This window comes from Mesoplodon bidens, assembly GCF_964165515.1.
Source record: "Mesoplodon bidens genome assembly, chromosome: 2".
NCBI classification, from domain to species: domain Eukaryota; kingdom Metazoa; phylum Chordata; class Mammalia; order Artiodactyla; family Ziphiidae; genus Mesoplodon; species Mesoplodon bidens.
Genome location: NC_138177.1, coordinates 121,608,345 through 121,625,530, shown reverse-complemented (window position 1 = coordinate 121,625,530; position 17,186 = coordinate 121,608,345). Strand labels below are relative to the sequence as shown.

The following is a 17,186-nucleotide window of genomic DNA, read 5'->3' as shown; positions in this document are numbered from 1 at the left end:
CAGACACTGAGATGAGGACTCATGTGCCAGTGATGTATTAAAAATATGCTCCAAGAGAAACTCTTCCGGGTGTGGGTAAAGCAGGGCAGGGAAGGGAAGAAGTCAATCAAGAGAGCTATTTCAAGCAACATCTCAGCCTCAGCCTGATCCCATGGGAACCTCTGAAGTCTAAATTATATTAGAATTTTTCTTCCCTTGAGGAAGGAGCTGGGTTTCCATACTCTGCTCCAGTCAGACATAGCTACAGGCCACCCTGGGGGGAACACGAACTCTTGGCACTCCCTTGCTCTTTGTGCCTGAGGGTGAAGCAAACCCAGTAGCCCAGGGCTGTCCTCTGAAGAAGACAGAGGATGCAGAAGCTGGAGATGGGCACACAGAATCGGCAAAAGAGATTCTAGGATATCTATGCAGTACACTGATGTGATGCTACAGATATGCAGTCTGGAAACTTACCAGAGCCAAAAATAGTTTAGTATTTATTACCCACAAAAACTTTTTAATGTCTCCAAGAAAGTAACACACACACACTGACTCTGTAAGGAAGGTGCACTGCCTTGGGCCAGAAAAATACAAACTTGCCTTTCATTTTTTTTAACCAAATAGACCTGTGTTTATAATTTTTTTATAGAATATATTTTTCAAATGAAATAGCCCACATTTACAAGCTGCTTAGCTTTCTTGTTTGCTCTTCTCTGTGTGCTCCTGATTCTTTTTTCTGTTTATGTTTTTTTCTGCTTGTCGGCTACCCAGATGGCTGTAGCAGCTGAGGCAGAGTTTAAGGGAAGAAATACCTGTCTTTACTCTTATCCTCTTCCCTCTAGCCGCAACGGCTCTCCATGACAGGGCTTAGCATTTTAAGTATAGTCACTGAGACATACTGAGTTCCCACAAAGATGTGAGAGATTCTACACAGCAGTAAAAAATAAACTCCAAAAAGCCTTTAAGCAACAGAACCGCTTAAGTACAATTCCATTTGTTCTTATCTTCCAACTACCTTGACAGGCACCAGATGACCACTGTTTCTCAAAGGAATCACATACTTCAGCCATTCATTCTTTATCTCCATTGTATAAGATCTGGATGTGCTGTCTCTCAGTGGGGAACGTACAGATCAAGGACAGTCGTTCTCTATCTTATTTGTACTAGTTCAGAAACTTCAGGGACTATAATCTCCCCCTCTCTTAAGCATCTCACTTTAAAAAAAAAAAAAGAAAGAAAAACAACTCCCAGTGTGCTAGTGGTTTGTTTGTTCAGTGGTTTTCATTAATTGCACAATTAGCTAAGATACAATGTTATAATTGTTCTGCACATCCAAAAATATCCTTATCTACCATCTGAATGTTGACACCAGGACTCTCACTTTTAGCTCTGAGAGTTGTTCACATAATTTAAAAAATGAGTGCTCCTCTTTCTTTAGCAGCTTCTATTAATTGTATTATTTTATTTCAAAGGCTGAAACATGCTCTGGTTCAATTTTGAGTCAGTCCTTAAGAAAGATCAGGTGAATGAATGGCCGCTGAGTGGCAAGGCTACCTGACCTCCCACATAAACTCATTTCAGTTTTCAAATTTCTCTCTAACCTCCCTGTATAATTTCGTTTCACTCTCATTTCTCACTCTCATTTTCATACAGACACTGGGGCCAGGCTGTGCCTACAGAAAAGCTCAAAATGCTTTAGGGCCATGGAAAGGGATTTTCAACACTAATTTTATTTATTCTCTTAGAAATAAAGTTTTTATGTGAAAACTTTTATATAAAGGAACGTTTTATATAAAGGAATTTTAGGGTCGATATGTAAATTGTAATTTTTTTTTCATTAGGAGGGAAAACGTTGTCTTGGAGGCATGTTAGGAAACAGCTCTGCCTGCTACCAAATTCCATTTATCTCTCCAGTGCTCCCTCCAGGTACTGATGCTAAGAATCTGCCCTTGGTCTTCATGGTAGGGACCTGATCTGCACCCACTGCCTGAGTCTTTGGCCAAAGCCAATGTGTTTGGTGCCATGGTTCTACACCCTAAGCAGGATCTCTGACTTTTCTCTTTCCACATTCAATCATTCCCCAATTCTTCACTGTTTACTCTTTTCATGTCATCATAAGTGTTCATTGATAACTATTCCTTCTTTTCCGTCACTACTATTTCACGCAACATGAGCTTGAGAGAAAATACTATGTTTTTCTGTAAGACAAACTTAGGTGTTCCAATCATGACTAAGCTACTCATTAGCTTTGACTTTGGTTATGCTACTTAACTTCTCTAAGGCTCTGTTTCCTTGGCTGTAAAATGGGAATCAATTCCAATTATTGCTCTCCATAAATCATTGTAGAAATTACATGATAAAAATTAATCTCACCAAATCAAGTAATCATTGTTTTATGATTTTCAGTCTTCTTCTCTGATATCATACATGATACGTATATTCTAATAAATTTCTTTCTTGTGATTTCACCCTGTATATCACATTAAGCATAGTAGTCACAGTTACCATTTATTGAGGAAAAAAATAGAACCTGATCATGATTATGCACCTACTCTGTACCAAGCACTGAGGTAAGCACTTTACAAACATCTCATTTAATCCCATGGAGTAGTTAGTTATCTTCTTTTCCTAGATCTAGAAAGTAAGGCCCATGGAAGTTAAATAATACCCAATGTCCATTAGCTATAAAGGAGCAAGTTTTGTAAAATACTTCTTTTGTAATGACCCACTGTATTAAAACCAAGACCACTCTACCTGCCAAAAGGCTTTCAAACAGAGGGCACCCACTGTCATGAACCCACTATTGCTTCTCTTAGCTAGATTTCCACTGTTAACCACTCCAGGGTGACAAATGGAAAACAGTTTTACATATTCTACTATATATGTGTCAGTAACCTCCACTGTTTGCACTGCCTGCCTAGTCAATTTGATATACACCTGACCAAAGGTACTAACCACACACACACACAACCATAGTCAGCACCAGTCCAGCAAATTCAGGATGAACTCTGCTCTCTCTCCTCGTAACTGAGGTCCTGAGTTGTCCTCCATCTTCCTAGCCACTTACAGAGATTCATTCATTCACTAAATGCACTTTGAGCACATCCTATGTGTCACGCAATGTTCTGGTATTGAGGACACAATGGAGAAAAAAGCAGGCCAGGTCCCTGCTTCCATAGAGATTACACACTCTTGACAGACATTGCTTCCTTTGGCATGAGCACAATAAATCAACTACACATATTTATTAAGGTATTTGTTCATTCTCTTAACAGTGACCATGGGTAGCTCTCTCAGAAGCTGTTATACTCTTATTGCGATCCGTAGCTACGTAGTTTGTTTTGAACCAGTGACAAGTCCTGACCTCAGTTTTCAATCATTCCTTCACCCACTAGCATGATGCATTGTTTTACTACAGTTTAAATTCATTATTTCCTCCACTTATGTCCTGATTTTAACTACTTTGTTTTTAGCTTACTAGCTTGAAGCCCATATAGACATCATGATTTAAGTTCACAAACTCAAATATGGAAATTCAGTTAAAAATTTAGATCACTCCAATAACACACCATGTACCCCAACCCAGTGACCCCATACTACTCTGAGCTCTAACACAAATTTTGTCTCTTTCCCATTCCTTGGTCCAAGGTTTCACAGAAAAATCTGCATAAGTGTCACAACTATTTTCTTCAAATTAACCCTGACATATGAATTTTTATGTCCTTCTATTCCTTATACTAACAGTTGTAGATTATACTCATGAGTTCACCAAAATCTGTTCATATTTATATTAGATACTGTGGTTTGGTCAATATTTTCATGTACAATAATACCTGATTAGACAAGTGCTTTGTACTCAATAAATATCATCAAATGAGTGTATGCTTAATGACAATAGAAGCAGAAATCATTGAATTCCATCCATGAACAGTAACTAGTCATTTGGTGTAAGGGAGAACATATGTCCTCATACTGGTAATTCATTAACAATTTCCAATGAGACAAATATATACATTACTTTGTGTGTATATATATATATATATATAAAGTGAATGCAGATATAGCAGGAGGAGAAGAAGAAAGCTTAAAAGTTCCTCCTTATTTACCTTTAACTGGATTTTCTAAATACTTAAAATACTGAGAATATAATCAAATCATGTATCACATTTTGCTGCTTAAATCTTTTTACATTTGTCCATTAATCTAGTCAACCAGCCATGCATTTCACAAGATTTTATTGAGTGCCTCAGTAGTGCCATCACTAGGTACAGGGCAGAGAAATACCTCATAGAAAAGTATTTTATGTGAACTAAAAGATGAGGCTGCATTTAAGTATTCACCTGAAAGCCATGACTTCCTACTTCAACAATCCAAAAGTGAAGATGAATTGAGTAATTCTTACAATTAAGAAAAATTAAAGTGTGACTAATCATGCAAAAAATCACAGACATAGATTCTAGCAAAAAGCTGCCTACAATCTTCCCCTAACCCTCTCTGGTCCGAGGAGGAGTCAAGTGACACTGAAGTCCACAGAGCGTGGTTTCATAGCATGTACAATTTCAACACAGAAGGAGCAGGCTTCCCTCATATGCATCTCTTCAAGCCCATAGTCAGGCCCAGAAAGGAAGAGTGAGATACTGGAAGTCAGTAAATCAAGTAAATAGAATATTTTTGTGATTCTGAGATTTTCAAAGTCTTTAAGGCCTACTTATTCAACAGACTGAAAAATAGCACAAGTAAAATACTATCTTTCTTACTAGAAAAAAATTTTGCTTTAATACTTATGTTCTTTTCTTTGTATTCTGGGAACAGATTCTCTCTCTCTCTCTCTCTCTCTCTCTCTCTCTCTCCCCCCTTCCCCCCATTCTCTTTCTCATAAGGAGCTACTTAGGCTCTATCTCTTACTCATAGGTACTATCATCCAAACTGTCCCTAAAAGTCTATTCTCAGCAACATGACACTTTTCCCCTCAACTTTATAACATTCATCTATGACAATATATTTTCAACTGGTGAATTAGCTCCTGGGGTTGCCAACACAAACACAGAGAAAAGGAAGCTGTCATTCTTTTTAAACTATGGGAAGTCTCACACATCATTCCTAAAGCAGGGTCCTCTCTTAGTGGGCACGCAGTCCCTGGCACTCCATCACTTGCAGGCTGCTCAGCACAGTGTATTCATCAAGGCGGGCCGATGCAATTGCTCACTGGCAGTTTAAATGGGGCCGACTTGTCACAAGAGTGACAGCCTGGGCAATTGTTTGCCCTCTGGGAACAGGTGCAGGCAGGTTCAAATGAAACACATCCAAACACTAACAGCAAGATTCTTAATCATGTCAATAAAAAGGATGTACCAGTGTCTAGGATTCAGTGGTCACAATATGCCTCTTACACTTTTGAAGATGAAGTGCTGTCTGGCTTTTCAATAGATTGTTCCAAGGAATCTATCATGTCATTATCATTTTTAATGCACATTTCTTGTTTGCTGGATGAACTATCTTAATTCTGATACTCCTCATGCTAAAAAGCATGTTTTTGAATAACACAGGGTCAGGTTATTAAAATAAAGGGATGGAAAATAAAGCAGCCTGGTGGTGGAGGAAAGAAATAGTAGTAAGCAATGAAATTTTACTTCAGAATAATGGCAAAGTTTTAATGTAAATACCAAGGATGCAAAGGAGCTCTTAAAAAGAATTATTTAATAACATCGTTATTGAAAAAACAAAATAAAATAGTTAGTCAGTTTAATTTTTGGCTCTTAAATTTCCCAACATTGTGGACTAGATTTTATATGTTGATAGCTTTCATTACACATCTATTTAAAATATTATATGTTCTATATCTACATAATGCAGCTAACTCTATACAATGTTTTTAATAAAATTCCAGTAATAATCATATAGTATAAATGTAACTAGACATAATGGCATTAACAAAAGTATTTTAGTATTCTTGGTGTTAATCAAGTAACTGCTTAATATTCACAAAATATCTTTAGGAAATTACCTCTGTGAGGAATAACAAAGACAACATATAGTCCTAGCTTTTGTAGTATAATTAATTTGTGTGTTATTAAATTGTGTAGTTAGTTTGAGGGGCAAAATTTAACACGCATGAAACAATGAGTGAAAAAATGAACTACTGAACAATAGAGTTTCATAAAATAAAGAGCTCAGTGAAGGCTGCCAAAGTAGGAGAGTCTCATGGAAGAGGAAATGGATGAAATGGAAATGAGCAAAAGGCCTGGGAGTGGACTGGGGGAGTCCATCCAGGAAGGAGAGAGGTAAATTTGGGTAAAATTAGAAAATGTCCATTTTAATTTCCTCCGTTTAGAAGTAAATAAAACAAAAAACAGAGGCTAAAAAATAGGATAAGATGAAGAGCTCAAGGTAAATGCCTCTAAAATGTACATTTTAAAGGAAACAAAATCCTTTTATTGGGGGGACTTGCTTTAATTTTAGATAAGTGGATATTGGCTGATTTGGAGAAATGTTATATTGTTTTTTTGCAAAATCCAGGCTCTGAATTTTGTGTCTTGGCTCCACCAGTTTCTGGCTGTGTGAGGTGCTCAATCTCATCATTTCCACGTTTCTTTACTTGTGAAATGGAGATTAAAAGTACCTGCTTTTTTTTTAAGGTTGTTTGAAGTAAATCAGATAATTCATGTAAAATATTTAGCACAGCACTTAGCACAAAACAGTCTTAATGAACAGTACCTATAGGATACCTTTTTAAACATAAAATTCCAGTTATTTAAAGGCAAGTAGTGTTCAGTGTTAATGTTGACCCATCACTATCAGTTATTCAATAATTACAAGTCTAAATGATTAAAGTCTTCCCTCGAAGTAAGATCCAAGTACTGTCTACATCCTTGTCTGCTTAAACAGAAAAAATTACTCTATCTTGGAAAAAAATCCATTTGATCCCAAGAAAGCAAGTTGATCATGCAGTACAAAAATAATCCCCAGATTACCATATATTGAAATAATGTATTGACCCTTTGTGAAATCAATACTTGATAATTCACCACCGTTTTTGAAGAAATTAAAAACTAAGTCGTTCTTTGTTCTGAACTGGTTATATTTATATGCAAACACACTTTCAATCTTTTTCCAGGTCCAAGCCACTTATATAGTTTCTTTAAACTTTGATTCAGGTGACATCACTTTTCCATACAATTCTTAAACTTTTTCTATGTCATATAGGATTATAAACTTTAATCCAATATTCACATTCAAAATGAGTGAAAAAAGCTATGTTTTGGCATGCCTAGAAACATAAAATGTAACTATTGAGAAATTAAAGGCCTAATTTAAGACTCTACAAAAAATTTTCAATGCTAGATCATTAGTATAGAGTAGTTCTTTCAACTATAATAAAATGGCAGCAAAACTTGTTTTCAAATATATTGAAAGTTAAAATCACTCTAATTTTTCACATTGTGCTTCACTCTTTACTCTGTCAGGAAGTTCAAGATTGAATTTTTAGTTCAAGCATAGTCATGGTCTCATGTGCAGTTCCTAGTAAAATTAGTTTCTTTCTTACTCTAAATAATTTCTGTTCTTTATTTTATTGCCTTGTATATGTCTGCATGAAATTTTAGAATAGGTTTGATTGAATTCATTCTTGAACAGAATAGAACTACAAACTAAATGTTTGTGATTACTTTGTTACTTAATTTACTCTTATTTTGTATAATCCCTATGTATTCCTTGAATTCAAAATTTTGAGATCTTATACAGAAAAAAATTTGAGGTGAAAAGGATGGGGAAAATTGACAGCAATTCAAAAAGTCATCATAATGTTACCTCATTCTCTAGTCTAAAGCAAACTACAAAGACATACACATACTTAAATAGAAGACAGGGTAATTATTATCACTGATAATAATAACCCTCAGACAGTGAGGGTTTCTTTATCTACCTGAAAAGCTCTGTATTTTCCCTGTGAACATTCAGAGTCATTTTAGGTTTGAAGTCTATAAGGGGGAAGCTTTGTCAAGAGCAATGATCCTTCCATAAACTAATATGCCAGCATCTGCATTCAAGGTAAGTTAAGAAAAAAAATGAACATAAGGGAGGAATTTTCAACTTTTCCTTTAATTGAATGGGAGCTACTTTTCATTTTTCCAAAGCCACAAAAATGGTGTATATGCACTACCAAACGTGGGGTAGATAGCTAGCGGGAAGCAGCCGCATAGCACGGCGGGATCAGCTCGGTGCTTTGTGACCGCCTGGAGGGGTGGGATAGGGAGGGTGGGAGGGAGACGCAAAAGGGAGGGCATATGGGAACATATGTATATGTATAACTGATTAAATTTGTTATAAAGCAAAAAAAATAAAAATTAAAAAATTAAAAAAGGTGTATATGTGTGTGTATATAAGAGGAGATAGTTTGAGATGAAAAAAAGGTAGTAACTTTCTACATAAACAGAAGATGTGTCACTACAAGCTTCACCTGACACCCTGATGAAAAATCCCAGCAAACTAAAGAAAGAGAAAGAATTGAAGAATGACCCCATAATTTGGATATCTATGGAAGAGGGGTTGATCAGCATCCTCTGGTTAGGGAACCAGGTTCTGAACAGTCTCCTAAAGAGGATTATCTCATTAAATATAAGGAAAAGAAAAGTAGTGAGTACACTTGGTAAACAGCCTATGTCAAATGATAAGCTAATCAACTTGCCATGTTTATCCTCTTCCAATTCACTCTCAGAGCATCCATCAACCTCATCTTTCACATTGTCATCAGCATCTGAAGTCTTCCACAACGAGGTTTCACTCTCCTTTTCAGGGTCTAAAAGATCTTTTTCATCATCTGAGGGTGACTTTGGCATTCCATTCATTGGATCATCAGCCTGTCCTTCATTAGCTTTCTCATCTTGTTTCTCCTCAACTGCTTCGAAATCTTCTTCATATTCTGAGAAAAGAAAAACTCCACTATGAGAATGAAAATAAAATCCCTAATACTTAACCCATTTCACTTTAATGAGAACTTTGACTCCATTATCCTCTCCTCTCTGGGCCTTTCTTCACTTCTTTTTCACACAGTTAGTGAACATGGAAAACTAATTGCAAATGATCAAAGATTGCAATCAGTTACATATATAAGAGCAGTAAAGAAATGAAGCTCCAAATGACAAGCCTGAAACCTAATAAAAGCTCATTTACAAATGGACATCATCATCTACAATAACCAAAATGGACAAGAGAAGAACTTGATAGAAAACAATAAATTAGAAATAAATTAAAAATGAAAAGAACAGGATTATAATAATGAAAGTTAATTTGGAGACCCAGTGAGGCCATATTTTATAGGAAGAATGTTCAAAATATTTGGATATCAAGTTAATGAATAGTGAAGTGGAAAAAATTCAATTAATCAAGTCCAAAGGCCCTGAGAAGTAACACTGTAAATAGCACATTCTTTGAGAGAACCAAATGGACATCAAGAAAAGGCATTATGAAGGATTCTGTACCTGGGCCAGAACTGAAATCATATGCATTATTCATCCCTACGATCAATAAAAAAATTACATTCCAAGGATAAAAATTCTTATAAAATAGAATATCCCTGTCACAGTCATGAATTTGCTTCATTTCTTCAGAAGTGTAACACATCTGTAGCAGAAAAAGGAAACTGTCACATCAGATAAATGCCATCTGTCCCTTGTGGTTATAATTTTTCACCTTTCATATTTAATTGTTCCCCTTTTTCTTCCACCCAAAACTAAAAATCTTGAAGTGACAACATGCCAAGGATAGAGAGCAAAAGGATTTCATGCAGAACCAATTAAGCAAATAAACAATTAGCTCTTAAAATAAAAATTACAGGAAAAATAAAGTTTTCCCTATTTTGTGTGTTTTAGTTATTAGATAGTCTGTTTTCTTCTCCAGTAGGGGGGGCCTTTCGGGTAATTACTTGAGAGCTGTCCACTCTGCCAGAATGAAGGAAACTTAATTTAGAAATGCATGCCCTGTGCATATGAAGAAAGGTCTGTTAATGCAGAGAAGGTATGAGGGCGATGCAAGAAGAAAAGTGAGATCAGAAACTGTAACGAAAAAAGGCAAACAAAGGGAACTCATCACGAGAAAGTTTTCATGAAAGAGATTTAATATGGAGAAAGAGAAATGTGAATCAGTAGAACAAAATTATAAAATAAGCAAGAAGTTGAAAAAATTAGTTTATATTGCATAATGGAAACAGGACATACTAATAAAAACAAATATTTTGATTCAAATATTTCAGGCCAAGTAATGGGATAGCTTCTCACTTGGTTTAGTCAGCTGTCAATCAATAAGACTTTATTGAGACCCTTCTATTTGAAAGAGGCTAAAATTGCAAGATAAAAGACATTACAGTAACACAACCCCTGCCCATCAAGGAATCTCCAATTTTTGTTGAGGAAATAAGACATAGGTACACAAGAAATATTGTACTCATGTTAGAATGTTTTTTATACATGACCCTCAGTAATGTTAGTTTTAACACTATTGGGCTCAATTGCTGTAGATTTTTATATAGGACTCATGATTAATTATGTGAAATAGTGTCAAATAAGTGGAATAGAGTCAAGTGTGGAAAGTCATTTGGAGATTGTGGAAGACTTCCTAGGAGTGGTTGAAGTTAGCCACAGAATACATACACACAGAGAAACACATTAGAAACAAGAGATATTTGCTGCTGGTCACAAGATAAGCAAGGGCCAGACAGTACATGAGTAAATTGCTGCAAGTCCATCAACAGTATTGCAGCGTGGTGAAATATGAGGGTTCTGGAGTCAGGCTGTCATGTGTCCAAGTACCAGTTAAAACACAGCTGTGTGACCTGTCAATTTGCTCAACATCTTTAAGCTTCAGTTTCTTCACCTATGATAAGGGTGGTACCTGCCTCACAATGTTATGGGGACTATTAAAAGCAATAATCCCTAAAATATGCTTAGTATAGTGCCAAGGACAGTAGGCTCCTAATAAATGTTAGAGATTAGTAGTAATCATGATTGATTGGGGGTGGAGAGAGTTGGTCATAGAATAGGAGAAATCACACACAATATGTGCTTTATTGACAGCAATACACTTTAATGGAGGCACCTGATTAAAATCAGAGTCGTACAAGCGTCCACAATTAGGACACAATTGCAGTTATATTATTGAAGCAGACCATAAAATTGAAGGACCACATAGTGAACCACAAGAACAATCCCTGAATCCTATTTGGCAGGAGCTTCAGTGTTTTCTCTCAAAACAGGAAATTCAAGGCTGCCCTGGCTTTGTTCTATCATCACATTTAAATATTAGGCTTCTATTAACCAGGAACACTGCATTAGCATCACAGCTCAAAGCACACCTCCTTTGTCTCATCTACTCATGTTTTCAATATGAATGAACTAGTGGCATGCTTTCTGTATCCCTTTTCATAATTTCTTCTGTTTCCCCGTCTCATCTTTCTTCTTCCAGAGAATGTAATTAGCTTGTTGTTTACCATCCCCACTAATGAGGAAGCAAGTCAACGCGAGGTCAACATCAATCCCTCTGCAGGTCTCCCTGGTTGACTTCCACACAGGCTTCTTGCTGCCCTGACCATCAGTGGCTGTTCTACAGAGAGCTGAAGGCTTGCTCCACTGTTTCTTCTTTTTTTAAATGGAAATGGACATTTAAAGTCCATTAAGGAGCCAACACAGAAGAAAGATCTTCGGAAAAGCTGTTTTATTGTCATAAAGTATGCTACTCATAGCATGGGCCATGTTGGTTTAAGAAAAAAAAATACAGAAATTGAACATGGCCTAAATAAACATACCTGTATGTTGTGAAAGTTAAAACACGAAAACACATCCCATTTGTTAATTTCTCTGCTGTTGCTATTGTTATCTACAGATATTTTAAAATTTTCAGTTTAAGATAAGAATAAAGACTAGAAAGGATCATGGAGAGAGGTAAGTTGGGTCAAAGTGTTAGGAGTGAAATCTTTTTTAGATAGTCACATTATTTCAGTAATAAACAGATATAAAGTCCAATGTTGTAACAACTCTGTAATTATTTTCTTGGATTTCTGAAACTGTTGGGCAGCAACTAGAGAAGGTGGGGAAGAAGAGACCTAGGAGATGCCCCTTTCCTGATACCAGCCCTTCCACACTCATCCCAGCCAATGACTAGTGCTCCTCTAATCCAGGCTTTGTCTCCTGGGTGCAAGAGGGACTCTCAGGCAGCTCCCCTTTTCTGATTCTTTGGACATATCACCCACAACCAGGTAACATCAAGGATAGCTTGTACAGAAGAGGAGGTCACATGTACAGTGTTTGAAAGTTTGGGCTTTGGAATTAGACAAGGCTTAGTATTAAAGGGTAGCAGAGTATGCCACCCCAAACTATGCCACTTGGGCATAAGTTTTATTTTGAGCTGAAGGCAATTGAGAAGTAGTAAATAGAAGAGAAGTTCTCTGCCCTCCCCCCATTTCCCTAAAAGCAGGACATAAATTTTTGAAGGTGTCTCTCCTCCCCTCTCTCCCAGGAAGGACAAAAGTTAATCATAGGAGACAACTCTGATCCTTAGCAGCCCAGAGATGGTACCAGGGGAATCAACATAACAAACTTCACTAGAACTAGCCCTTATCTACCATTAGTTTCCACATAATATTTGCCTTCCCACAATTTGTTGCCCCTGGAAGCTCAATGTCCTTTTCCTTTGCCTTGTCACTTCTTGAAAAAATGTATTTTTCTTTTATTAAGATGGCATATAAGCCCAAGTTCTAACCACCCCTTTGAGTTACTCAGCTGAGTGCTCCCATACATATGCACAATGCACCTGCTAATAAACTTTTGCTTGTTTTCCCTTTTTAATCTCTTTTGTCAGTTTCATTTACAAGGATACATTTAATGAACCTAAGATGGGCAGAGGGAAAAGTTTTTCCTTTCCTACAGTATGAAACTTAGTTCTGCTACTTTCTCTCTGTATGTCTGACCCTCATTTTCTTAAAATGGAGAGAGTAATATTATCTACTACATCAAAAGGTGAGGGTATGTATATATATAAGGTAAGAATATATATATATATATATATATATATATATATATATATATATATATATATATATATGAGTGTGTGTATGCGGTTAGAGGGGGGAAAGAAACAAGGAGAAAGAGGCAGAGGAGAAGGATGAGGAGGAAAAAGATGAAGAGGAAGGAGAGGAGAGTGAGGAGAAGGGAGGGGAAGGGACAGGAGGGGAGGGAAGGGAAGAACAAGAAAACAAGAAATGCAGACAAGCTCCAGGACCCCAGGCCTACATCAAATGTTTTCAGTTATGGAATACTCTATCACTATACAATCATATAGGTTGTTTCTACCTGATGCCAAAGCATCAGTTTCACCAAAGCAAGTACATCAAATACTGAAAAAAAAACAGGCAAAATTCTGTTTGGTGAAATGGTCTCTCCCTGCATAAGTGAACAGAGCCTCTGGCTCACTCAGTCGCAAACTCTCCTTTCCCACCTCCCCCTCCAAGCACCTCCAACCCCCTGGAGTTAGGCTGCCCTCCTCTAAGACAGGCCACACAGAACTCCTTGCAAAACAGTTGAGAAGGTGGTCAGGGATTCCTCACCTGCAACACAGTTGCCTGAAGATCGAAACTGAGTAACAACATTTAATGGATATTTTTGCAAATTTTTATAATCACATTGTAAAGTCTTAAAATGACCATGCAACAGCAAAAGAACCCAGTATTACTCATTACCATATTTAAATATGTTTTCTTGGTCATCTTCCCAGACTTCTTGTCCTGGCTTTTCTTTACGTTCCATTTCTTCGACAGCAGTTCTCACTTCGCCGATCCCTGTATGTAGTTCTTGAGCTGAAAAAATGGCTGAAGCTGAGGTTTTGCTCCCCTCCATCTCTCTCCTTCTTGGTATCAGGTACTCTCTATCCTTCCTCAGTTTCCCCTCACCCTTCATCAATCCCTCTCTTCTCTCAATACTCTTTTCTTTCCTAGGTTTTGGTGAAGTTGTTTTTTTGTCAAGGCCCATTGCAATAATGCACCTAGGAAAAACATTAATATAAAGTGTTGATTAACCTTTATATATAGCACAATGGAACTGCAAAGATCTTTAAATCACTTCTCTTATTCCAGTAACAAATGTTACAAGAAACATATTTATCATAGTACACAGAGTTAATTAAAATAAACTACTTTCTCCTTATTAATACCAAAATCTTGTAAATAAACACAATTCTTAATAGTTTTACCCACAGTAATTACACAAGAAAATAAAGCAACTTAACAACAATGAATTATAGTCTCAAACTAAACTTTGTGCCTTAAAGTATATATTTGGCTTTATAACAGAGATAGACAGATAGATAGGTAATTTAAGTCCTCATATTAGAATTATGTGATAAAAGAACATTCAGGTTTATCAATAAAAGGAAGCTGAGATAAAATTATCAGAAGAAAGATGTCATTCGGTCTTTGATAATTTATTATTCCAACAAGACAACAACAAAAAGACTTACATACAAAACTGACTCTAACTAATTATGATTGATTTTTTAAGAAACACAATCAGTTAAATATTTTTGTGCCCTTTAAATAAACACTTCAGGAGCCTGAATGCTTATTTTAACAGAACTGCCATTATTGCTTTTAGAATGGCCTTTTGAACCTGTACCACAGTCTTTTGATGATTTTTCCTGGCAATAAGCTTTTGTTTTGGAAAATGGCAATAATCTATAGAGGTCATAAAGTCATTCTAAGTCAAATCTGGTGAGCCAGCAAATGATCTGAATGTTTTAAGACATTAAAAAATATTTTAAAAAAATCAGTTATAACAAAAGTAACATTAGTAAATTCTTCTATAGCTTTTATCCTATCTCTCAAGTTAATATCAAAATAGGAATTCCAATAACTATAATACATACATTAATAAAAATAATGACTATGATAACAATAAGAGCATCCAGCACTCCTTCTGTGCCAACCTCTTTACTGGGTACTTTATATACATGGTCTTATATGATATATTCCCCTACAGACCAATAACTTAAGAACTATCATCATCACTTTCCAAATGAGGAAACTGAAGCTTCAAGGATTCCATGACTTGCCCAAGTTCACCCAGCAGGTCAGTGATAAAGCTGGCTTTCAGCTCAGGACTATTAGACTCCATCACCTCCCACTGAAGTACACCCATATTAGTAGATTACAGGTATAGCTTTCTCTGATGACTAGTTACACAGACAAATGTTACACTGCTGGGTTTATCACCAGGGCAAGTACTCACAGTCTCCTCACAAAGACTAACAGAATGTGGAGAAGTTTTCACCAAGGCCTAGAGACAATCCCTGACCTGAAAGAGGTGCCTGGCAGCTACCAGTCTCCCCACTCCTCCTCTAGAACTTCACACATCCCCTTCTCTCCATGTCACACAACTACTGGGGAACTGGGTCAATTAGAGTGGGGTCAGAATGCAGTCAAGACTTTCCAGTCCAGGAAGAATAGAAACAATACGTAAAATCTGAAAATTGCCTCTACGTGAATCAAGTCCAATGGCAATTTCTTAAACTGAAGATATCACTGAATTTCAGCCATCCCTAGACTAGCAATAGCATAGGAATTGATTTTAATTCATTCTCCCAACAAGTAAATATGAGAACTTAGTTATATCACTTATCCTTTCACTATTTCCCCATAAAATAAAGCTAAAAGGATATGCACTCAAAGTAACTACCAGGCTGTGAAAAATGGGATAATCAGAACATATTTACCTCAGCCATATTAAGCATGATAAATTATTTCTTGACTATAATGATGATATATGTAGCACACTGCTTTCCTTGGAATAAAGGTGTCATGAATCTTCAGAGACTATGTTACTAGCATTCCTTCTGTTCAAGCTATTCTTCCCTTATCAACGGCAACACCAAATATATTGATTTGGAGCCTCTGATATACTGTTACTTTTAATTTATGTTGTGACTGTGTAGAGGCTTTGATGCCTCTCTACTGCATGCACGGACTTTTTATTGCCCATCTGCTTAAGGGAATTAGGCAAACAAAGTGGGTAACATCTGTGCTTTCCTCGTCACTGACTACCTATTTGACTTCTGAGTATAATTTGAGGTGTCGATTCTTATTACTAAAGCTCAAAGCAGTCTGCATTCTCTTGGTTAGGCAATTCTTTTTCCTGTGTTTCACTTAAGCAACTGAAAGTAACTACCATGACTCTTCAAAGAGTTCCCATGATTGAGGGATGGACACAAGTGTGGAACCTCCATACTTTGGAAGTGAACACTGCTAAGCTTTTCTTGTTTTCTAAGGACCTTAAACAGGCACCTCCAGGGCTTCCCTGGTGGCGCAGTGGTTGAGAGTCTGCCTGCCAATGCAGGGGACACGGGTTCATGCCCTGGTCTGGGAAGATCCCACATGCCGCGGAGTGGCTGGGCCCATAAGCCATGGCCACTGAGCCTGCGCGTCCGGAGACTGTGCTCCGCAATGGGAGAGGCCGCAACAGTGAGAGGCCCACGTACCGCAAAAAAAAAAAAAAAAAAAAAAAACAGGCACCTCCAAAAAAATTTCTAAATCCTTCCTCTTTAAGAGAGAGAAGAGGTGTGAAAGAGTCATCTAGCAAGTGGGACAGTGAATGGTCTAGGGCAATGTAGCAGGAATGCCTAGGTATATTTAGGACCTACCTGAGGCTGCTTTTCTGTTCCAAGTCAAATATGTGTTCTCCATATATGTGGGCAAGTCATTTGTGGGCAAGTCATTTGTTTAACTCCCAGGAAAGCTAATGAATTTGTATACAACCATCCATGTGTGAACACATTGCACTCTTTGGGAACTGCTGTATAAATCCAAGCTATAAAATGTTTGGTCCTAAACACTTTCTATCGAGGTTTAATAATCAGTGCCAAAATCTGATGGATGGCATCTACTCTCCTTTCAACACTTAACTAGCTTCTGTACAATTCTTTATATGATTTCACTTGGTTCTCTCTAGCTTCTTTCTTTGAAGTTTTCAAATAATAATAACAAAATGGTTGTGATGTTTAAGAGTAAGTTCTATTACCCTCAACTAAAATGCACAGTTCTCATAAGACACTGGTTTTCAATTTTTTCTTAGCTTCATAATCAGCTGAGGTTAAGGCTCCAATCACTCTTTGACTGGAAAATAGAAATAATCAGCAGAGAACTTCCAGTTGATCCCAACACAGCCACCAACTTG

The 17,186-nt window shown here is 36.9% G+C and overlaps 1 protein-coding gene across 1 annotated transcript in view; it reads right to left on the bottom strand.

Moving 5' to 3' along the window:
- ERICH3 (glutamate rich 3) overlaps positions 1 to 17,186 on the bottom strand; it is a gene marked incomplete at its 5' end in the record, with an annotated part of 112,013 nt that overhangs the window by 23,845 nt on the left and 70,982 nt on the right. Inside the window, 2 exon segments of the mRNA XM_081214258.1 lie at positions 8,663 to 8,896; positions 13,703 to 14,004. Of these exon segments, the coding sequence (XP_081070384.1) occupies positions 8,663 to 8,896; positions 13,703 to 14,004 (536 nt within the window).